General features: G+C 43.6%; 1 protein-coding gene across 1 annotated transcript in view; it reads right to left on the bottom strand.

The window, feature by feature from the left end:
• The window catches only part of HPSE2 (heparanase 2 (inactive)), a 541,826-nt gene that overhangs the window by 49,030 nt on the left and 468,015 nt on the right, over nucleotides 1-24,781 (bottom strand). The window contains exon 10 of the mRNA XM_033941874.1: nucleotides 2,111-2,256. Within this exon, the coding sequence (XP_033797765.1) occupies nucleotides 2,111-2,256 (146 nt within the window). The remainder of the gene's footprint in view (nucleotides 1-2,110; nucleotides 2,257-24,781) is intronic.

The raw sequence follows: 24,781 nt of genomic DNA, 5'->3' as shown, positions 1-24,781 counted from the left end.
AGGCACAGAAGTACACTGCCCCCCCCGGGCCTGCCCTGCCCACACCCCGCCCATGCCCCCCCACTTCCCACCCCATTTATCTGTTTTCTTATTTACTTCTTTATTTCCACTTATATTTCTTTCTTTTTTTTTAAATTCAAAACAAAGATTAGCATACCAGTGCACAGTTTTTCTTCTATGCAACCCCCAAACATCTCTGAACAAATCCCCCTAACCTAAATACATCCAGTATCCTTCCCCCTTTCCCTGCACACCAATTCCATCAACATTAGCTCCCTTTCTTTCCCTCCAACCTAAATCCATCCAGTATCCTTCCCCCTTTCCCTGCTCACAAATTCCATCAACATTAGCCCCCTTTCTCTCCCTCCACTACCTTTTCCACACATCAATGAAAACGCACCCCCCGGCATTAATGGACGGCAACGTAGTCTCCCCCCGACATCAACATTAAGGCGGCTAGCTTAACTCCATGCAAATCTCGCGATGAATGCATCTGCCGGAAGAAGTAAGTGACGTCTGAGGGGGATGGACCGGCAGATGCAGTCATCATGGGACCTTCTTGGAGCTGCGTTGGCCGTGTTGCCGTCGATGCCGGTGGTTGGCTGCATTGCTGTCTGTCAATGCCCGGGGGAAGTGGGGGCGGCGTTGTTGTCGTCGGGTGGGGGCCCATTGCAGTGGAGGGAGAGAAGAGGGGGGGCCCGTTGCCATCTAAAAAAAAATGGCATGGTAAGTTGTCTTTCAGCGTGCCCCCCTGACTATTTCGGGCCCTAGGCACATGCCTACTGTGCCTATTGGTTAATCCTGCCCTGCCAAAGACACAAAAGGGGCATCCTTACTTGCAGCCTTGTCCACTCTGTAAAACTTTGTTAATGTATGGAGAGTAGACCATGTAGCTGCCCTACATATCTCCTAGGGTGGCACTGCCCGAGACTGTGCCCATGAAGAAGCCATGCCTCTGGTAGAGTATGCTCTCCGCGAGAATGGCAGCTGTTTGCCACAGCCAATGTATGCCGACCCTAGAAATAGATGCCTTGGAAGCTAGTCTGCCTTGTGTAGTCTGACTAGTTAGAACAAAAAGATGGTCTGAGAGATGAAAGTCATTGGTATTTTCCAAATAGTGGAGCAAAGCTCTTCTGACATCTAGCATCTGTAACCTTCGCCCCCACAGATCCTCTCCACATGATCGGGGCCGGGAAACGCAGCCTGCGCCCTGAAACCCAGAGGATTTTTTTACTCAGGACGAATATAGCCTGTACTTAAACCCCTGACAAGGTCAGAGGGCAAGCGAGCTTCCAGGGGAATGGGCCCCAAGTCCAGGATGGGTGGCACACAGCAGGTTGGCTCCATATATCCACTGAAGTTTCTCAGTGAAGCAGCAGTCCGGCTCCATGGAATTGCATCCTTTCCTCCGACAGAGGACCACTGCAAATGGGTCTAAAGGCACTCAAGCCACCAAAAAAGACAAACTTTAAGCAAAAAAAAAAAAGAAAAAGATGCAGAGCAAAATCAAAAGACTTCTGCACAGATTGCTTGCAGAAATTGAAACTGCAGGGGGATCTAACTCTCTCTCTAAGGTAGGAGGAGCATATGCTCAGAAAAGTGTTTGGATTTCTGCAGCTCCCGGATTGCGGGAAAGGACTGAACACCTAGCGTACTGAATGGAGCTTATGCAGGTCCCAGTTGATATTCAGCCAGGACCCACATAAGAAAGTTATGTGGGTTTCAGCTAAATATTGGGCTGCCACCTGCATTACTATTTTTAGTTTGTAAAATCCTTCCAACCTCTAAACTAGATCCCTCTCCCTCCTACCCTCTTTATCCGGGCCACAATGCTCCCTTTCCCCAAATGAGCCACCCCTACCCCAACCTCTCCCATGTCTAATTGCCCTCCCCAGGCTCAATTGTCTCCCTGGTCATCCAGTGGGGGGTTGTTGAGGGCAGGAGTGCATCCATCTCCCTCCTGCCTCTTGCGACGGCACTTTAAAATGGTTGCTACAACTTCTCATGGCAGTTCACAGTACTATAAGACATTGCAGCAACCATATTGAAGTTAAGGTGTAGTAAAAAGGGCATAGGGATATTTGTATATGAAACCATTATACTAACTTACTTTTTGTAGCTGGTACAGTGGGCATAGATTCTGAGCTTGTCTCGGATTACTCTACCAGGCCTTGGTTTCCTCTGGAGACCAGCTACATGAATTGCCAGTACCTTCGGGCCAACAAGCTGTTTATATAACAGAGACAGCCAGTAATCCTACAGAAACAGCAGGAGAAAGGGACAAAGGAAAGAAAAAAAAGGACTTATTCGTTGTTCATCTTAAGAATTTTTTTTTTAAAAAATTCTTTATGATTTACAATTAAGGGGTCAATATTCAAACACTTTAGAAGTCATCCTGACCGTGTTTGTTTAAAATTTTCCCCTTATTTGCTGAAGTGTCCAGTTATAAATTTAAGCAAGGCGTGTTCTGGGGGTAGGACTTTTCATATTCAGTCCTAGCTAGTTAACTTTAACTGGCTAAGTCAGTCAAAGATTATAGCAGGCAAATAACCAGATAATTGCATTTCTTTGACCGGTTACATTTAACAACAGAGGAATCTTAACTGCTTAGCTGACAATATTTTGCATAACCTAATTGAATAACTTACCTGGTTATCTTTAACTGGATAGCCTGCCACTGAATATTGGCCCTTATGGGGGAAATTCTGAAATCAGTGCCTATACTTAGGCGTCGGTAGGCGCTATGCCAGGGCCTAAGTTAATTGAAAAACAGTTAGAAATGGCAAAAAATGGCACAGTTGATGCACCTATTGACTCCTAAATAAAAGGCGCTGGAATCATGACTAGGTAGCCACTTTAGGCTGCAGAATTCCAATGTTGGCATGGCCAACGCTGGAAGTGGCATTAAGCAGGCTAAAGCGGCTACCTAGTCATGATTCACGCCAAGATAGGCAGTTGAAATGTAGGCCCAGAAAACCCTGGCCTACATTTCAACCACCTATCTTTGCCGCTGAATCCTAAAACCAGATTGCAGCTGCACTAAGCTGATTGCGGCAGGGGAATTTATCCCCGATCAGCTGAGTGGGCAGGACTCCCAAAAGCTGCGACTTCAGCTGAGACCTACCAGCTCAGCTGATTGGGGGGAAATTCCCCTGCCGCGATCAGATCAGCTGACTGCGGCGAACAGAAGATCCCCCCCCATCGGCAGAAGGGATGCCCACTCCCTCCTGCCTGACACTCCCCAACACTTCCCTATCTGAAATTGGAAGGAGGAATGCCCTGGCCCAACTCTGGGTCCTCATCTGCACCTGGTGTGGGCTGAGGACTAATTACCAGTTCCACCCCCATTTTCGCACCTTCAGCAGATCCTGGGGAACCCTGGCAATTTAAATAAGCATTCTACATCAGACTAACAAAATCCAGGGTGAAGCCTTGCACAGGCGGTCTCAATGATCCCGACAGGGACTCCCTAACGGTCCTCCTGGGCTCCACGGTATTCACACATCTGCGCTTAGCCAAATCTCCTTTGGAGGGCACTGGAAAGGACCTCTTCCCCTTGGATTGAGCTTCCTGCTGATCCCTAACCCTGGAGGACTCAGAGGAAGCTAAGCCTAATAAAAATGTACATACCTGCCTCCAGAACATAAGCACCTGGCATAGGAAAGTCTAGCAGAGCTGCACAGAGGTGGCTTAAGTAGTCTGGGGATGGGCTAGTGAACCATAGGGAGGAGGACCCAGGCCCATAAGCCACTCTAACCACTGCATTCATGATGAAAAATGTGACTCCACCAAAATCCCCCCAAACCCTACTCTACTGCCATATAGGTGGCATCTGCAGTTATAAGGGCTATTGGGGTTGTAGACAGGTGGTGTAGTGGGTTTTAGGGGTGTTCTGGGGGGGCTCATGATGACCTGTAAGGGAGTTGTGGTGAGATGTTTGTGGTACTCTTTTTGTGAAGTTCACAGCAGTGCCCTGTAAGGTGCCCCACTACTCTCTTGCCATGTCTGGGTGGCCAGTCCATCACTTTGCCAGCCCCTCCCACATCCAAAAGGTCTTGTTCTAGGCATTTTGGACTTGACGATTTTTTGGACGAGAATGTAGTATAAAGACAGATGGACTAGCAGTCTGGATGATCAAGTGGCTGGACGTAGAAGTAGACGATTTTCCCCCAAAAAATTTTGGACATATTTTTTGAGAATGGACTTTGGATGCTGCTGACTTTGGATGACTAGCACCTTAGGCCCAAAACAGACTTAGACATTTGTTTTGATTATACTCCTCCATGCCTCCCACTTAAAATGACAGGAAAACCCCAGAAAATAATAAAACTGCAGAGCACATTGCACTAGAACGCTTGATTAAAAGTAAGCATGATCCACTTATTGAAATGCATACATGTAAACTTTTGTTTTTAATTCTTATTTCAATGTCAACAGATATTGTTGTGGTTAGTGATATTGCAAAGGTACTGTAGCAATTGCAGCTAAATTGAAACAGCTTTCAACATCTATAGCTGTATACTATTACTCTTTCAAAAGAATTATGTTTTTAGTATATCTATGTACCTATGTGTGTATGTGAGAGATTAAAAAATGATTTTTATAAAGGTGTTTAATGGTTTCATTTTCACATAAGATTGGAAATACATATAAAACTACAACATGCAGCCTCGTTAGCAAGCAAGAATCCAATCTGAGGAAAAAGGCACTCAAGATACAAATGTAGTGCAATATTTCAGAGACGTGTTCAGTTTTTTTGATACCATGTTGATAGATCCCTAAATTCAGGTTACATGTCTCTCAACAGATAGTAGAAACACACAAAGACAGCATGTGGAAAAGCCTTTATCAAGGAAGCTAAAGAAAGGTTCATATTTCACATCACAGCTACCCTGCACAGGTACGTTCATCTGCTTTCATCTTTCTGATAGCTCCCACGGGAAAATAGCAGCTGCAACACCTAGATCCAGGTCAAGGTCTGGTTTTGTTTTTCTGTTTTAACATGTCTGCAGCTTTTAACCTCTTTAACAATTTTCACCTGGACCGACTTACTGCAAAAGCCAATTGCAGGAATGGATATAAATGTTTTGAAAACCATGCTTCAAGAGCCTGATTTTTAATCATAAAAATAAATGTCTTTAAATTATTTTCTGTGAAGTAATGTGAATCTTCTATGAGGACTGCATGAAAGGGTTTATTTTCACTATAGGATTTTGCCTTACAACTGCAATAGAGTAAACTTTATGAAGTTTTCTGTCATTAAAATAATGTTTTATATTATTGATTGTTGTCTTTAATGAAGATAAAGAATCTAGTTTTTTAAAATCTACTTTGGAAACAGAGCAACATACCTAATTCAAAATCTGGAAAATGCCTTTTTTTCCCTTATATCAATAGAACTCAACTCAGTTTATGGTCCCCTTCTTCGAACCAGTCTAGTTTCTACGATATCACTGAGAAGTACACATGAGATACTTTGCATACACTAAGGACCAAATGTATGTAAATCATATGTATTCATGAGGGATATCCTGAGAACCAGACTGACTGGGGTATCTGCGGAGTGGAATACAAACTCTATTGCCTTACATCTTAAATTTTCAGTTTAAATAATTTCTTCCCATACAATAAAGATCCTGAATAGACTGGATTTCTTGGAAAAGTAAATTGACCTTGTCCTTTCTATATACGAGTGAAATTGCTCTTATTAAAGAACACTGACAGGTAGGAAGTGTCAAGTTTCATTGTCTTCTATGTGCAGAAATAGAAAAGGCCTTCAAGATAACATCACAGACGTTGGTAAGACTTCAGGTTTGGACAAAATCACCATTGAACAGACTAAAAAAATTCAGATCAAAAGGAGACTGGCTTCTTAAATTATTCAGTTCCTGTGCAAAGATAGATCATATACTCGAAATCTGGACAAAAGCATGTGATGTTACACTACTGGAAATGAATAAACATCCTTAGGTTTCAAAGAGGTTTTGGATAAGCTCTTTGCTTTCTCATTTCTACAGTCTTTATGAACTATATTATACTGAATTATATTTGCTCATTTTAGGCTTTTGGTCAGACAGGTAAGGTGCTGAATCTCACCTTATATATTTTAGATGGTTGGTGAAATGCTATACCAAATTACTGACATCACTTTCATCAGCTTCTACAGTATATGGGTTCATTCTGTCATGGCAGACAGTAGTACAGCTCTACCAGCTCTTCGTTTCACACTTGGGAAATTCTATCTAAAAAATTCCATGTTGCAGTAGATATTCAGGTACAGTAAAGCAAAGTTATTCACCTGTTGCAAGTGTTCTTTGAGCAGAGCAGGATGAATATCTTCACTAATGGGTGATATCATCAATGAAGCAGAAATTTTTGGAAGTGACCATAAGTGCATGCAAGAATCACCTGCCATCGTCATATGGGATCATCAGTCTAATCCAGGGATCTCAAAGTCCCTCCTTGAGGGCCGCAATCCAGTCGGGTTTTCAGGATTCCCCCAATGAAAAGCAGTGTATGCACATAGATCTCATGCATATTCATTGGGGAAATCCTGAAAACCCGATTGGATTGTGGCCCTCAAGGAGGGACTTTGAGACCCCTGGTCTAATCCAATAGTTGATAGACTGCAACGTCACATGGAGGTGAGTGGGCAGGAAGAATATTCATCCTACTGTCCTCAGAGAATACCTGCTACAAGTGAATAACTTCACTTTCTCTGAGGACAAACATGATAATCATATTCTCACGAATGGGATTTCCTAGCTACCAGGCTGTTCGAAACAAAAATAGGGAATAAAAGAAAAGGCTTCCAATAGGCAGGCCTAATCAAAGTAATAACTGTTTTGGGCAGTGCTGTACAGGATCTTAGGGGAAGTCATCCGTTATTCTCCTTGTATTGCTCCCCAAAATCAATTAAATGATTACAGGCGCTGTATTTAATTGGGAGCTTTTAGATATGTAGGTGTCCAAAATGGGACACATGCACATATATGTGCCAAAAACCACATGTCTTAACACACATTTAGATGTGTATGTTGCTTAGTTGTCTTTATTAATGTTTTAGATATTCATGGGGTAAAATGGCTGCTTCTAATGCATTCCTGCTATATTTTAGAAAAGGCTGTACATTGGCAGATTCTTTTTTTAAAAAAAAATAATACCAGAATTTGCCACCTCCTAATCTGGACATTTAAATTCCAAATCCTACATTCTGCCTAAATTGGGCCTGCATTTTTCAAGTTAAAAGTTTATTTATAATTGATATCCCACTCTTGAGGAGCCTTTCAGAGTAGTTCTGCAGTCTGACTACTGCAAATCCTCGAGACCACCCACAGTAGTTGACAGAAGAAAATTTACTATTTAATAATAGGGCAGAATAGATCCAGACCATTGCTTCCACACCATCTCGTTTTAAGCCGTTTGTCATTTAAATTTCTGTTAAAAATATCTTTTTAGGAATGCTAATGCAAGGCAGATCAAATTTTAGGAGACCTGACTGACTAACAAACAGAAGCTGTGGCCAGACACATGCCCTTATAATACAGGTAATAATAATAATAATAGGGTAATTATAAGACAATGCTGAAAGGAAAGTGGATGTTTATGTACAGTGCTGCCAGCCAGTCAAATGCTTTAGAAATTTCAGCTGTCAGATATTAACTCTTTAAAATATATCTATTTGTAAGTGAAATTCAGAGTTGTAACTGGGCAATGTCTGGCAGTCCAGTAATAATTTATAAAGTACAGCTCAACCAAACAATTCATGGAAAGGAGCACAGATTTATCCTTTGAAATTTGTGAGACACACATGGATCTAGCAAGATTATGAAAACTTTAGTTAGAATTATATTTTTATTACATTTTATTACATTGAGTACAATGACAATTACAGATACAGAAATCACTAAGGGGTCATTTTATTAAGGTACGCTAACCAATTTAGTGCTTGCTAAGATGCCTTAGTGTTTAGTGCGTGCTAATCTTTAGCGTGTGCTAAATCGATTAGCACACCTTAATAAAAGGACCCCTAAATATCCATTACATCAAGAAAAGATAGTATTGTACCACAAACATAAATCAAATACAATATAAGAAAACAAAATGAGAATAAAACTTATATCTTTACAAAGTGGTGGAGAGGCTAAATATATTATATAATAAATCAAAAACATATAAAGAACATCACGTATATCTCTAAAAGTTGTCAAATCTCATAATTAAACCCACTAACCAACAACATAAGACGAGTATTAAGCCTAGATTGGTCATGTTGTTTTGGACATAACATAAGAACATAAGATTTACCACTGCTGAGTCAGACCAGTGGTCCTTCGTGCCCAGCAGTCCGCCCACGTGGTGGCCCTTAGGTCAAAGACCAGTGCCCTATTTGAGTCTAGCCTTACCTGCTTATGTTCTGGTCCAGCAGGAACTTATCTAACCTTTTCTTGAATCCCTGAAGGGTGCTTTCCCCTATAACAGCTTCTGGAAGAGCGTTCCAGATTTCTACCACTCTCTGGGTGAAGAAAAACTTCCTTACGTTGTACATTAACTTTAGCGAGTGCCCTCTCATTCTCTCCACCTTGGAGAGGGTGAACAATCTCTCTTTCTCTACTAAGTCAATTCCCTTTTGTATCTTGAATGTTTTGATCATGTCCCCTCTCAGTCTCCTCTTTTCAAGGCCCAGTTTCTCTAGCCTCTCGTATGGCAACTCCTCCAGTCTCTTAACCATTTTTGTGGCTCTTCTCTGGACCCTTTCATGTAGTACTATATTCTTTTTCATGTACGGCGACCAGTGTTGGACCCAGTATTCTAGGTGGGGGTGTACCATGGCCTGGTACAGCGGCATGATAACCTTCTCAGATCTGTTTGTGATCCCCTTCTTAATCATTCCTAGCATTCTGTTTGCCCTTTTCACCGCTGCCACGCATTGTGCAGACGGTTTCATTGACTTGTTTACAAGTACTCCCAAGTCTCTTTCCTGGGGGCTCTCTCCAAGTATAGCACCGGACATCTTGTATTTGTGCATATGATTTTTGTTACCGACATGCATCACCTTGCACTTATCCACGTTGAACCTCATTTGCCATTTCGTGGCCCATTCCTCGAGTGTGTTTATGTCTCATTGTAGGTCTTCGCAATCCTTCTGTGTCCTCACTACTCTGAATAACTTTGTATCATCCACAAATTTAATCACCTCACTCGATGTGCCAATTTCTAGGTCATTTATAAATATGTTGAAGAGCACGGGCCCATGCAGTGAACCCTACAGCACTCCACTCGTACCGCTTTTCCAGTCTTAGTATTGTCCATTTACCCCCACTCTCTGTTTGCTATCTGCCAGCCAGTTTTTAATCCAGGTTGAGTATATCACCCTCGATTCCATGGCTTGTAATTTTTCGAAGTAGATGTTCATGCAGGGCTTTGTCGAACACCTTCTGAAAATCTAGATATACGATGTTGACTGGGTCACCCTTGTCTATCTGCCTATTTACTCCCTCAAAGAAGTGCAGTAAGTTTGGCAAGTAAGATCTTCCTTTGCTAAAGTCATACTGGCTGGTCCTCATCAGTTTGTGTCCGTGCCTCTACCATCTTTCCCGGTACTGAAGTCAGACTCACTGGTCTATAGTTTCCCGGATCTCCCCTCAAACCTTTCTTGAAGATCGGCATAACATTTGCTACTTTCCAATCTTCTGGAATCTTTCCTGATTTGATCGACAGATTGGCTATTAGTTGAAGTAGTTCAGCTATAACCCCTTTCAGTTCCTTGATTACCCGCGGGTGGATGCCGTCCGGTCCTGGGGATTTATCATTTTTAAGCCTATCAATCTGTCTGCATACCTCTTCTAGACTGACCGTCCACCCTGTCAGTTTCCAGTCTTCATTTCTTGCGTATAGCCTGTTAGCTTCTAGTATATTGGATATATCCTCTTTGGTAAATACAGATGCAAAAAATGTGTTCAGTTTGATGGTGATTGCTTTGTCCTCCTTTAGTACTCCCTTTATTCCATGGTTATCTAACGGCCCCACTGCTTCCTTCGCGGGTCGTTTCCCCTTAATATATTGAAAGAATGGCTTGAAGTTTTTTGCCTCCTTGGCTATTTTTTCCTCATAGTCTCTTTTGGCCCCTCTTACCGCCTTATGGATTGACCGGCACAGGGCTAAAGGTATCTTTTAAGAGATAATGCACTGAGACTACAAGAATTTCAACAGAAGAAGATAACTGTCACATATCAGATTTATGTAGAAAAAGATTTCATATATATATAATTGTGTCTTATTAGTGGACTTATTAACTCATGTGCTAATAGTCTAGCATCCCAATGGCAAATTCGGTTACATCCCTTCCGGAGTGAAAACCACACTTTTTTCTCTTCTGCTCCTTCCACTTAGCTGAGGAAGACAGAGCCCCCTGCAGTTATTTCAGTAAGCAAACCATGCAGAAGTGCTTCTGATCTGTTCTGCTTCATTTTCTTATTTTTTCGCTTAAGTTTGTTCCTTTTTGGTGGCTTCGGTACCTTGAGACTCCTTTTGGAGGGGTTCTCTGCCTAGGGAAGAAAGCAGTTGCCATGGTGCTGGACTGCAGCTTCACAGGGCAAGCTTCGGGTGGACCTGTGAAGCCAGCCTGCTGTGTGCCACCCTGAGGCTCGGGTTCCATTCCCCTGGGAGCAAGCTTTGCTCCTAACCTTGTCAGAGGTTTAAGTGCAGGCTGTATGTGCCCTGAGTTAGAGCCCTCAGGGTATCAGGGCACAGACTGTGTTTTCCCACCCCCCCAGTTGCATGACGAGGTTCTGAGGGGGGCAGAGGTTTTGGTCAGGGTCTGTCTGACTGGCAGCCCAAAGGTCCTGAAGATTGAACTGTATGGAGCAAATTTGAGGCAGAACTACCTTTTCTTTCACTTCAGCAGCAAGGAAAGAGCTGACAGGCAAATCACTTTGGAGACTGTGAGTACAGCCCTATTACTTTCTATGGGACAAGGGGGGGGGGGGTGGACTAAAAAGTGTTTTTAACACTTTCTGGGGGTAGAGTTCAGGTCTTCCACTTCCAAAACCCCTATTTCAGGAATTATTACATTTCTACATTATTACTACAAGCCGTGGTGGCCATATTGGATTTTATTGATCTTTTTTCAACTTCTTTTTTCTGCCTCCTAACTCATCGATTTGGTGAAAAATCATTAGGGATGGACTCCTCAGCCACTGATCTTATGATTTCATGTGTGGATTGCACCGGACTTCTGATAGAGGAGCACTATGTACCACGTGCTGTGGTGTATGAGGGATGAGATGAGGGGGCAGGGGCTTTGTGCTTTGCCACCTCTGGGTCTTCTAGGGCTGGGGAGCTGATGTGGGTCTGTGAATTGGAAAAAAGGTCCCACCAGTGCCAGTTTTTGGTGATGGAGCGAAGCACAAGCACGCCAAGTCTAGGGTTTCCTTGAAAGCCTTGTCAAGGGGTCATAAGGAACCAGCCTTGATCCTGGTGTGTGACCTTTTGATGGAATTTGTCCAGCTCATGTGGAGCGCTTATCTCATGGATCCGACTCACATAGTGCAGCCTGTAGGTGCGCCGTTAGCTCTAGGCCAGTGTCCTTTGTGGTGAAGCCACTTCCCAGGTCTCCAGTACTCAGTACCCTGTGGATCCAGATATCCTTGGTGAGCATGCTGCTGCTTTGGACACTGAGGCCCAGATTCTATAAAGGGCACCTAAATCATGCCTAAAGTTAGGCGTGCTTTAGGCATCCCATCTAAGTAGTTAATAAGCCAATTAAGGGTCTTAACAAGCGATAATTGGAACTTAGGCATCCAAAGGACGTAGACACCATTTTGTAGACGCAGCCACAATTTCATGGATGCCCATGTTTAAAACTCGCACCTAACTCAATAGGCGTGGGCATGGAATGGGTGTGGTTTGGGCAATAACTCAATTTGGGCATCCTTTGAGTCATTTACATAACACTAAGCAACCTAGGGCGTCTATATGATACCTATATTGTAGGTGAATGAAAACCAGGTCTACTTTTGAGTTTAGTTTGGGCTTCAAATAGATCTGAGTTCTATGGACGAAATTTAGGCATTCTTTGGATATTCTTAATGTGATCTGCTAAATAGCTCTCTGGGATTTATTTTTGCTTTATTAAGCTCAAAATACATTTAATAAGGCACTACATAAACTGGGCACATCAGAACAGATATATTGCATGCAAAACCTTCTATTTTTGTGGACAAACAGCAATGTTATTTGCTAATTAAACTAAACTAAACTAAACCTTAGATTTGTATACCGCATCTTCTCCACAATCGTAGAACTCGGCACGGTTTACAAGAATTGAGATGGAAAGGAACTCCAATGAAAGGTTAAAGGTCAGAAGAATGAAGAATGGTTAGAGAGCTTAGGATATCAGAGAGGGAGGAAGTGTTACATTTTTGAGAATAGCCAGGTTTTCAGATGTTTACGGAAAAGTTGGAGAGAGCTCAGATTCCGAAGAGGGGAGGTAAGGTTGTTCCAGAGCTCAGTGAATCTGAAGGGGAGGGAGGTCCCTAGCTTTCCTGGATGGGAAATGCCTTTTAATGAGGGGAAGGATAGTTTTAATTTTTGGGTAGGTCTGGTGGTATTAAGATTTGGGGAGTTCCAAGAAAGTGGAATGAAGGGAGGAAGGATGCCGTGTAGGATCTTGAAAGTTAGACAGGCACATTTAAAGTGGACCCTGGAGATTATCGGAAGCCAGTGAAGCTTGGACAGGAGTGGTGAGACATGGTCGAATTTACATCTGACTCCAGAGGAATTAGAGGAAAAGATCCATTAAGTGAAGCACAGCACATGAAAAACATATGCCTGCTGTTCTTGGAGAACACCTGCTACAGGTAAGAGTAACTTTGATTTCTCTGAGAACAAGCAGGCATGATATTCTCAGATCTGGTACCCCCATGTTTCTAGGATCATGCCTTTGAGAAGAGGGTTATTATCGACTACCATGAACGTAGCAAAACCAAAAGGGTTGGAGGGTAAATTGGCATTTACAAAGAGAATAAATTTTGCAGAACTGCTTGTACAAACGGACTGTCCCTTCTGGAATCATTCTCCAAACACTAATGGGAAGTGAAGGTATGGTTTAAGGACCAGGTGGTTGCCTTACAGATATCTATGATGGATGTGGAATGGAGATAGGCTACTGAAGTCACCATAGCTTGAACTTTATGAGTAGTAATATGGCCTTCAAGCATCAGCCCAGCCTGAACATATGAAAAGGAGATACAGCCTTGAGAGAAGAAGACAATAGAGGTTCAAAAGGAGACTTTATGAGAATGGAAAGAAGATTGAGATCCCAAGCAATGGCAGGAGTTTTGAGAGAAGGTTTGGTATAGTAGAGGTCCTTTATGAATCTGGAAACCAAGGGATATACAGAAAATGGTTTCTTGTCTATGGTGAATGAAAGACACTGACTCATAGCACTGAGATAAACATGAACTGAAGTAACATTTAGTCCAAAGTTAGAAAGTTCAAGGAGGTAATCCAGAACTGATCATAGGGGACAAGTGACTGGATCTAGTGAGTGGAGATCACACCAGATAGTGAAGCAAGTCCATTTGAAATGATAGCAGCATTGTGTAGAAGGTTTTCGGGAAGCTACAATAATGACTGACACTGGTACAAACAGGGTAAAAACATTTTCTCGCTGGGAGAGAGATAACGTGCTGTGAGCGCTAACAAACACAGATTGGGATGGAGGAGAGAACTTTCATTCTGAATCAGTAATGTTGGAAATACTTGAAGTGTAATGGGTTCTCAAACACTGAGTAGTAAGAGGAGAGGGAACAATGGCTGATTTGGCCACTGAGGTGTGATGAGAATCATGGTGGCATGATCTTGATGAAGTTTGAGTAGAGTCTTCCTGACTAGAAGTATTGGAGGACATGCATAGAAAAACTTGTTCCACCAGTCAAGGAGAAAGGCATCTGACTCCAGACAATTGTGGTTGTAGAGTCTGGAGCAAAAAAGCAGAAGTTTGTTGTAGGGGGAAGCAAAGAAGTCTACTTCAGGGGTTCCCCACTTCAAGAAGATCTGCCATAAGAGAGGTATGAGGTTGAAAGAGTTTGCTCAGCTTGCTCGCTAAGACATTTTATTTCCCTGCCAGATAAACAGCCTTGAAGAAAATGTTGTGAGCAATTGTCTAGATCAGTAGTAGGCAAACTCATTAATCAAAAGAGCCAAAGATCAGCAGTACAATGATTAAGATTTCTTTTGAGAGCCATACTCTGCGCCCGCTTGCACTACAACGAATATGTCAACCCGATTTACACCCCGCTCGCCCGCACGTAGTTGAAATCGATTCATGGCAGAGCCTAGAGAATGGCACGGGGAAAAAATTTCTCTCCGTCCCCACCCCATACCCGTGAGCTCAGTCCCTGTCCCCATAAACCATCTGATCCCATCCACACAAGCCTCAAATAGTTTTATACTGAACTTATTATATTGCAGTATAAAAAGAAACAATATTCTGTACAATTGTCAATTTATAAATCAGCATCTTCTCCCCACTCTCTCTCCCTCATTTCCCTTCAGTGTCTCTCCACTTCCCTTCACCGCACGCACATAAAAACAAGCAAGCAATTTTATATCATTTTCATTCTATTCATTCATAGAAATTAAAGTCTAAATGATGCCAGTCACATAACAAAACATGATTTTACAAAAATAATTCCCTGCACAGTCAAGCCTGCAAGGATTAGTAGATGCCTTTCAGCAGCTCCCCTCCCTCCCTCCCCCTTACCTTTGTGGCCAAGTCAAAATGATCTACCAACAATAAAATTTTAAAACACAAAGCACACTGTATGCAGAGAAAATGTTAATTATCATTTATATTCCACGGGTTTTCAAAGAGGTCAAGGCAGATGACTTTATGCAATGTCACCTCAGTAACAACTATACAAAAATAGACAAATATACCCCCTCCCTTTTTACTAAACCACGATAGCGTTTTTTAGCCCAGGAAGCTGTGTTGAATGCCCTGGGCTGCTCTCGATGCTCATAGACTCTCTGTGCTAAAAACTGCTATTGCAGTTTAGTAAAAGGGGGCCATAGTGCAAAATATAGGCAGCAGATATGGACATATTTTGATCACTAAATTGAAAATAAAATCATTTTTCCTACCTTTGCTGCCTGGCGATTTCATGAGTCAATAGGCTGAATCGAATCAAATTTTTTTTCCTGAATCGGGCAGCACTAGTAAGAAGAAGGTCTAGGTACTGGAATATCGTTGTGATGATTGTGTTTGTGAAGCTTGCAGTATAGACAAGGTTGTCATGCAACTATTGTGTTTCTTGATTTTCTCTGTAGTCTCTTCAATGTGATCACTAAAAATGTCATTCCCTATATGTGTGATATTGGAGAGGCAATTTTGGATGTCGGTGTCTAAATCTGATATCTGGAGCTCAAGCTTGCCTGTGCATTGTAATGGTCACTGATGAAATCCAGGAAGTGACATCAATGGCATCAAATGCAGCTCTCACCATATACATTCTGGTCTCCAACAAATTGTTGGTCAGATGTTGGAAAGGTTTGAGATAGTCTAATGGAAGATATTTCTCAAAGTTTGGCAACTATTTAATCAGAGACTTAAAATAAAAGGTTATGTATAAATTGCTATTATTGTTTGCTAGCATCGTTGCTTGGAATACCCACCTGCCAAACTTGTCTAAGATTCTGCCCTCTCTGCCTGGCATCCATATGAGAGTTGTTTGCTTGTTTCAGGGCTGACTCAGCTACTAGAGATTGGTGTTGTAGTGGAGGGCTGACAAATCTAAGACAAGTTTGAATCCTTAATAAAGAATCCAATTTACATGAAGCTACTGGGACAGAGAGTGAGGTTTCACAATTTTTTAAAGAGAGCTTCCTTCATGAGTTTGTGTAATTGCACTTTGATGCAATCCTTAGGCCACTGTTTAAGTCCAAACCTTCCATGAACTCTGCCTGAGGCTCCTCTTCAAACTCCTTGCTAATAGGGAGTGCTTGTCTCATCTGTCTAATAAAGCTGGTAAAAGATAGACTTTCAGGAGGGAACGTGCATTGAGGAGATGGTGGTGAAGAATCCAACAGTATGCCACAGGACTCATCGGCAGAAAACTCTGGGAAATCATCTGAAGAGCGTGGTAACAAATCTGAGAGTCCTTGATGTCGGTTCTTCTGGAAGTGGAACATTGAGGGAGAGCATTGTGAGGATTGTTGAAAGTATGACTGAGAACGTTGAGATGAAGTTGGTGTGCTCCACTCCCTAGATGATGATGCATGCATCGAGGATATATTCAATGTGGAAGCTTGATGTTCAGGTGTCCGAGATCAATGTCTTGAAGGACTGCATGCCTGCTACTTGGACTGGGCTGAGGCTGGGAGTGATGATGCAGATAGTTGTATTGAGTTTGACTACAGTAACTCAGCCAGTTCTTGCTGCAGCAGGGCTTGAAGTTGCTCTGGTAGTGATGGCACTGGTACCGATATTGCCAAGGGCTTATTGAGTTAAATGTTGAGGCATTAGGGACCTTTGATGCCAAGGCATGCCTCTGAGGAGAAACCAACTGTAAAGATGATGATCTGTCAATGGTGTGTTAACATTTGGAGTGTGTTGATGGAGTAGATGTCTGAGACAATACCAATATGTGTCTGATAAGGGAGACGTGTTTGTGCTTCTTAGCTTGCTTATGAAGCTCCCCTGATGCCAGTAGCACCAAAGATGAGGAAGTGGAGTGAGTCGTCAATGCAGCCGTTGCCAATGTCGATGCTGAAGTTTAATGTGGGTGAGCGTTAGGGTCTGAGTCTTCAGCCATGATTGATGTCCCTGAACTTGTTTTTGAAAATGTTTTTGAAAATGCAATTTTTCTGGTTTTAAGTGACCTCTTCTGTATACAAGAGCAGAATGTGAATGAAATATTCTGGTGATCAGGACCTAGACACTATACACACCAGTTGTGTGAGTCAGTGCCTGAAATGGTCCAATTGCAGCTGCTAGGTGCCTTAGACATCAATGGTAAAACTGCCGATATAAGGTCAAAGAGCTCAATGGCCTGGAGAGATTGAGTAGATGACAAACCAAAAAAGAGTCAATGCTCCAAGCAAAAGAATAAGCTGAAAAGTGCCCAAAGGACTGACAACCCGAATTTGGGGAAAAATGAAATTTTAACTAAGAAATGAGATTAATGTAACAGAAAACAAAGTACGAGGGGCATTCAATAATTTTTCTAACTCAGTAGGAAAGAAAAGTTTTCAAAATTTTTTTAAATTTTTCTATATAGTCCCCTGATAACTCCATACACTTCATCCATTTTTCCTGCAATGACTTTAACCTCTTTAGAAAGAATTCTTCTGTTCGACCATCAAACCAGGACATCACAGCTTCCTTGACATCGTCATCACTTGAAACTGCTGTCCAAAGAGAGATTTCTTCAAAACTCAGAACAGGAAATAATCCAAGGGAGCTAGGTTAGGACTGTAAGGTGGATGGTTCATCTTCTGAAACCCACATTCTCGGATGGCAGCCTGTGATTGTCATGACATGTGTACCAGTGCATTGTTGTGAAGAAGCATCATACCTACTGTGAGCTTTCCTTGTCTTTTCTCCTTGACTGACTCCCACAAAGTGATCATTGTGTTGGCGTAACTCTCCTTGGTTATAGTTGTCATATGGCAAGAACTCCAGAAGCAAAAGTCCTTCATCATCCCAGAAGGCAGTTGCCATGACTTTGCCTGCAGATTTTTTTGTCTTAAACTTTTTGGGGGGTGGGAGATGACTTGTGCTTCCACTGCATTGACTCCTTTTTCAACTGGATCTCTGTCAAAGACCCAAGTCTCATCTTCAGTCACCAAACAGTGAAGAAAATTCACTTGGTCTTCACGGAGCATCTCCAAGTTCTCCTAACAGCATTAGAGTGTCATGTCCTTCTGACATGGTGTCAGCATTCTTGGAACCCATCTTGCACTAACCTTGGACATGCCCAACTTTTCCTGAATTATTTTCCAAACCGTACCTGCTGAAATGGCCATTTCTTCAGCTATTTGGGAAACTTTAATTTGTCTGTCTGACAAAATTAAATCCTTGACTTTCTTGCATATTTCTGTGGAAATTGCTTCCACAGGCCGTCCAGTGTGAGGGTTATCTTCAATGGACTCTCTGCCCTACTTAAACTGCATGCTCCAAAATTTTACTTTGTAGGATGATGAGGCAGACTCACCATAAACTGCAGTCATATGTTCATGGATCTCCTTTGGCTTTTCCCATTCTTTTGTGAGAAAGTTTATCACTGAACGGTGCACCAAATCTAGCAGGTTTGTTTTTTACTTGATTCGTATGAGCAGTGGCGTACCTAGGGTATGTGGCACCCGGGGCCCATCATTTTTTGACACCCCCATGTAAAAAAATATTTTTTGTAATGACCATGAAACGGAATAAATGGTCAGAATAGAAACAGGCAGTGAAAATTTTCTTATATTCCAAACATAACATAACATAAATTATGTCTGAATTGTCATGACATCAGAAGTACATATGGAGTAGTTGCAGGTGATGCTTGGGACAGTTCTGATTGTGTTAGTTCGGTTTTATGTGTTTTTTGAATAGTAGGGTTTTTATTTCTTTTTGAAGGTTTTGCAGTATGTGGTCGATGTCAATTGGTTGTAGGGTTGGGGGTCGAGTGTTGCAGCTCGAATGGCTAGGAGGTTGTCGAACAGTTTTTTTCTTTCGACATTTTTGGTTGGAGGGTGTGTGAATGGTGCGTGAGTTCTCCTATGTCTGTTTGAAGTGGATTGAATTATTTAGCTGAAGAAATTAGTTACCCCCTCATCCCATACACATTAATTCTCTTCCATTTTTGTTCCCATTATAAAAAACACTGATAAGTTCCCAGAAAAAAAATACATTAAAATAAGAAGTGAAAACAAAGGCCCCTACAGATGAGAACATAACATAAGAATAGCCTAACTGGATCAGACCAATGGTCCATCATGCCCAGTAGCCCATTCTCATGGTAGCCAATCCAGGATACTAATACCTGGTCAAAACCCAAAGAGTAGCAACATTCCATGCTACCGATCCAGGGCAAGCAGACACTTCCCCCATGTCTTAATAACAGATTATGGACTTTTCCTCCAGGAATTTGTCCAAATCTTTCTTAAAACCAGCTACACTATCTGCTTTTACCATAACTTCTGGCCACTTCATTTTTAAGTTTAGATCTTTCCTTTCAAACAGAGACCTTGCTAGATGTCAAATACAGCACAAGGTAACTTCACATGGACTTAGCTGTGCAGGAAATGTGAATCTCCTCATACACCCACCATATAGTGCAAAAATGTGCAAAGGTCTGTTTTTTTCTTTCGATCACTACATAGCCTAATGCCACACAAGCAGCGCTGTTACAAACATATTCTGTAGGTCAATGCTAAGGACAACAAAGTTTCCTTCCTTGGACCAGAAGGAGATACTGATAAACCACTGGAAGAGATCCCAACACAACACCCAAAGACCCACTCAGTGTGTGAACCAGTTGAGTGGAGTGGACTAACTGGGGGGTGGAAATGGGCCCGAAGTTTGCTCAGCAGAATTTCCCAGACCACCTCTTCCTCTCAACACATTGACACGCTTCCACCACTACCACTAGAAACACCTCACTGGGTAGGCCAGCTATGCTATAAACTTTATAAAACACATTATTATATTTTCTTATAAAGCACATATTTTAACTGAACTCTCTGACATCCTCAGCCTTTCCATTCACAAAAATAGAAGGAAGAAAAGTTCCCATTTCCTGCTGTTTCATGTCCCCGGCCTATACAATATTTTTTTTCTGCAGACCCTTCAAAAGTCTGACCAAATCCTCTTTTCACTTGCATTATAAAGTACTGAGGATGCCATCTCTCCCCAATCCCAGGTCCTAAAGTCTAAGACAGTAGCGCAAACTAATGCTGCCAGATTCAGGAAAAAAAATTTCGATTCGATTCAGCCTATTGAATTGGTTTTTCAATTCGATTTTCCTGCCCAGTTGGGTGATTTTTTTCAAAACTCCTGGTGGGTTTTATAGCTTTTTCACCCCCTTTGGCTTCTCCTAACCACACTGGCGCTGTGGTGTAAATAAAATAAAGAAACAAAAAGGACTTTTCCTCTCTCTGTTAAATCCTAGCTCACGTTTGCAGTCCAACACCAGCTCTGTCAGGATACACATTTCAAATCAGACATATTATAATCACAAAACAGAAAATAAAATTAATTTTTCTACCTTTTGTTGTCTGGTTATATTTCAAATCTTGTTGGTCCAAGGCTCTGCAAAACTTACACCTTAAATGGGGAAACACTAGCTAGGACTTCAGAAGAACGGGACTTGGGAGTAATCGTCAGTGCAGATATGAAGGCTGCCAAACAAGTGGAGCAGGCCTCATCCAAGGCAAGGCAAATGTTGGGATGTATCAATAGAGGCTTCATCAGCCGCAAACCTGAAGTCATAATGCCGCTTTACAGAACCATGGTGAGACCTCACCTGGAATACTGTGTGCAATTTTGGAGACCACACTACCAAAAAGATGTGCTTCGAGCTGAATCTGTCCAGCGAATGGCCACTAGAATGGTCTCCGAACTCAAGAGTCTCTCATACGAAGAAAGACTGGGCAAACTACAGCTATACACTCTTGAGGAGCGTAGAGAAAGGGGAGACATGATTGAGACATTTAAGTACGTCACAGGTCGTGTCGAGGCGGAAAGCGATATATTCTTCCCCAGGGGACCCTCGGTCACAAAGGGGCACCCGCTCAAACTCAGAGGAGAGAAATTTAATGGTGACACCAGGAAGTATTTCTTCACAGAAAGGGTTGTAGATCACTGGAACAAACTTCCAGTGCAGGTAGTCAAGGCTTCCAGCGTGCTAGACTTTAAGAATAAATGGGACATCCACGTGGGATCCCTATGGGGGTCGAGCTAAGGATCTGGGTCATTAGCACTCAGACTTGATGGGGTGGGTCAGAAGAGTGGGCAGACTTGATGGGCTGTAGCCCTTTTCTGCCGTCATCTTTCTATGTTTCTATGTTTCTTCTGATAACTTGCTTGCCAGGGTCTCCTTCTTTCTTCTTTCTGCGTGCTAACCATCCATCTGCCAACTCTGTCCTCCCTTTCCATTTCCCTTCCCTCCCCAGGAAGTCTGGTATCTTTCCTTTTTTTCATCTCCCTCCACAGATCCACCTTTTCTTAACTACCCTTTCATCCGGCATCTCTCCCTCCTTCCCCACCACCCCAGAGTCCACCATCTCTCCCTTTCTTTTCCCAATTACCCTCCTATCCAGTATCTCTATCCCTCCTCCACACCATCCCTTGTGTCCAATTTCTCTCCCTTTCAGTTCCTTCCCTCCCTAAATCCCATGGTCCATCATTTCTCTCCCTCTCCTCTATTTTCAGACCCATTATTTCTTCATCCCCCCCCCAAAGTTTGGCATATGCACGTCTCTTTGAACACCCCCTTCCCTCCGTGTACTTCTAAACCAGGATCCCTCCCAAAGGTCTGCCTGTCCCCCCTTGAAGGCCTGTCCCACCCCCTTGTAGGCCTGTCCCCCCCTTGAAGGCCTGTCCCTCCCCCTTGTAGGCCTGTCCCCCCCACCTTGAAGACTTGCCTGCCTGTCCCCCCCCTTAAAGGCTTGTCCCCCCCTTGAAGGCCTGTCCCCCCCTTGAAGGTCTGCACCCCCCCTGAAGGCCTGTCCCCCCCTTGAAGGCCTGTCCCCCCCCCTTGTAGGCCTGTCCCCCCCTTGAAGGCCTGCCTGCCTGTCCCCCCCTTGAAGGCCTGTCCCCCCCTTGAAGGCCTGCACCCCCCCCGAAGTCCTGCACCCCCCTGAAGGCCTGCACCCCCCCTGAAGGCCTGTCCCACCTCCTTGTAGGCCTGCCCACCGCCTTGTAGACCTGTCCCCCCTTGAAGGCCTGCCTGCCCCCCCCCCTTGAAGGCCTGTCCCTCCCCATTGAAGGTCTGCACCCCCCAAAGGCCTGTCCCCCCCCTTGAAGGCCTGCCTGCCTGTCACCCCCCTCCCCCTTGAATGCCTGCCTGCCTGCCCACCCGCCCCACCCCGAAGGACCGCTCGCCCCCCTGGCCTCCCCGCACCACCTATGAAGCAGCACTACCTATGCTCCCGGCCTTGCCGTTCAGTCCCCACCACCACCACCACCACCACCCCCGAAGGACCGCTCGCCCCACTGACCTTCCTGCACCACCTATGAAGCAGCCGCAGCAGGATCGCGACGTCAGCTATCCCTGCGCTGCTTAGGCGCTGCTTCCTGCGCCGCGTTCCCGCCCCTCCTCTGACGTCAGAGGAGGGGCGGGACCGCGGCGCAGGAAGCAGCGCCCAAGCAGCTCAGGGATAGCTGACCTCGCGATCCTGCTGCTTGCTGCTTCACAGGTGGTGCAGGAAGGTCAGTTGGGCGAGCGGTCCTTCGGGGGTGTGGGGGGACTGAACGGCAAGGCCGGGAGCACCCCTTCAGGGCTGGCACCCGGGGCGGACCGCCCCTCCCGCCCCCCCCTTGGTCTGCCTCAGCGGAGGCAACTTCTTATGAGGACTCTCCTGACATCCTGTCTCTTGAAATATTAGATTCGCACTGAGCTACAACTGTGTATGAGTAACCTTGAGACATGTCACAACATGCATAGACTTGTTTCAACATGCTTGCTACTTTCTTTCATACTCAGGTAAATAAATTATTAAACACATCTCGTATTATAACAAAACAGAAGGAAAAAACCCAAAAGGAAGGCTTTGAAAGAACTCAAAAACGTGGAGGGGCATAAAAACAAACAAACATCTAAGTCCCCTTTTGGCCTAAGGCCCTAAACACTGAAAGTAGCAGCAGGGAAAATGTTCATTCTAAAAAAAACAAACCATCCAAAATTAGGTTTTTTTTGAGAATGGTCTACCTCTATGTTCAGCAGTTTAATCGCCCAGACCACCACTACGTCTAACCTTAGAACATATTATCAACCAAAAAATTGCCCAAGTCTCAAACGCCCAAAACAAGACCTTTTAGGCGAAGGAGGGGCCAGTCCTTCACCTAAAAGCTGGATTCTGTAACCAGCATCTGTCAAAAACAACATCGGTTACAGAATCCTCCCACCCCCGCAATGATTGCGGCAGGAGAGATGCCTCATCTCCCCTGCCGTGATTGTGATCCCCCCGAACTGCTGTGAACCACGACAGAAGAGATGCCCAATCCCGACAATACCGACAGGAGGGAGCCCAACCCCTCCTGCTGAGGTGCGAGCCCCCAAACCCCCTGAATCCCATAAATACGGGCAGTAGGGATCCCAGGCCCTTCTGCCCATGGCGCACTCCCCCGTAACTCCCCCCCAAGACAATATCGGCAGGAGGGAGCCCAACCCCCTCCTGCTGAGGTGCACCCCACCCCGCGACTGTCCCCTGAGACAACCCCTCCTGCTAGAATGTGACCCCCACCCCCCTCAAATTCAGGCAGGAGGGATCCTAGGCTCTCCTGACCAGGGTGCACCCCCCTGCGACCCCCTGATCAACCCTCTGAACCCCCAATTAGCCCCCCCCAAGCCCCCAACAGCCCTCCCTAACTTCGTGACCCCCCGACTCCCCAACCCCCGACACCCCAACTCAGTTGGCCGGCTGGAAGGTCCCAAGCCTGTCTGACTGGCAGGCCCGCCATCCTCCGAATGGCGGGCCTAGAGCCTGATTGGGCCAGGTGCCTAAGGCCCCACCTGGGCCAACCAGAATTGGGTCTAACCCAGTCGCGGAGGGGGGGGGGGTAGTGGTATTAGCTATGAGTGTCAGAATAATACTGCAGTGGCCAGTGATAAAAAAGCCTAACTCAGCTTTATAAAAGGAGCCTTTAATTTGGTTTGTATATGATGGTCCTCTAGCGATGATTAATTGAACAGCAATGGAAGAATAATGATTAATGCTGAGGTGTTGAAATGTTGGGAGGAAGTTTTCATTTCATAGATTTTCATAACTATAAAACTTAAGGTAATGATATATCACATATAGAGGTATTTTATTTATTTATTTAAAAAAAAAATTTAGACCGTATACCCTAAGTGGTTTCCATAAAATAAAACATACATAATTTGAAATCAATAACTTAAAAATTTACAAACTTCCATTCACTCCTAATTAGGAAATAACAAACTTCACTCACTTCCTTGAAACAGTCTATTCACAGCATAAAAAAGACCCTACAAACAGTCTATTCATAACATAGATGGTCAAAAACTGTCTACTTGTAGACTTCAAAAACCCTAGTTGGACCACAATCTAAGTTTTGTTTCTAGGGGCAATGGAGGGTTAAGTGACTTTCCCAGAGTCACAAGGAGCTGTAATAGGAACTGAACCCACTGTCTAACCATTAGGCTACTCTTTATCTGCTTGAACATTTTCTAAGACCATAGCTTTATAGATTAATATTGCTGTAACTGGGTTTCACATAAGAATGATACTGGGATATATCGGTATGAATTTTTTTAAACCTGGTTTTTATCTGTAAGGATATTCTGTCTTATACTTAACAATCAATTATTCAGTTATGAAAACTAAATTGAATAATTTTGACCATACAGTTAAAATCATGTTTCATTACTATAAAAGCTAATGTTAAAATGAAGGAAAATTTTCAGTAGATGATCTTAAGATCTGGCTATGAGGAAAACCTCTTGTAGTATTTGACAGTTTTGCTAAGATGCAAAATTCACAGGTGCTTATTGGCACTATTCTGTTATCAGCTACTAAACTCTCTGATGTGGCAGTCCTTATGATT

Source organism: Geotrypetes seraphini, chromosome 4, assembly GCF_902459505.1.
Source record: "Geotrypetes seraphini chromosome 4, aGeoSer1.1, whole genome shotgun sequence".
NCBI classification, from domain to species: domain Eukaryota; kingdom Metazoa; phylum Chordata; class Amphibia; order Gymnophiona; family Dermophiidae; genus Geotrypetes; species Geotrypetes seraphini.
This window is presented reverse-complemented; position numbering and strand designations above follow the sequence as displayed.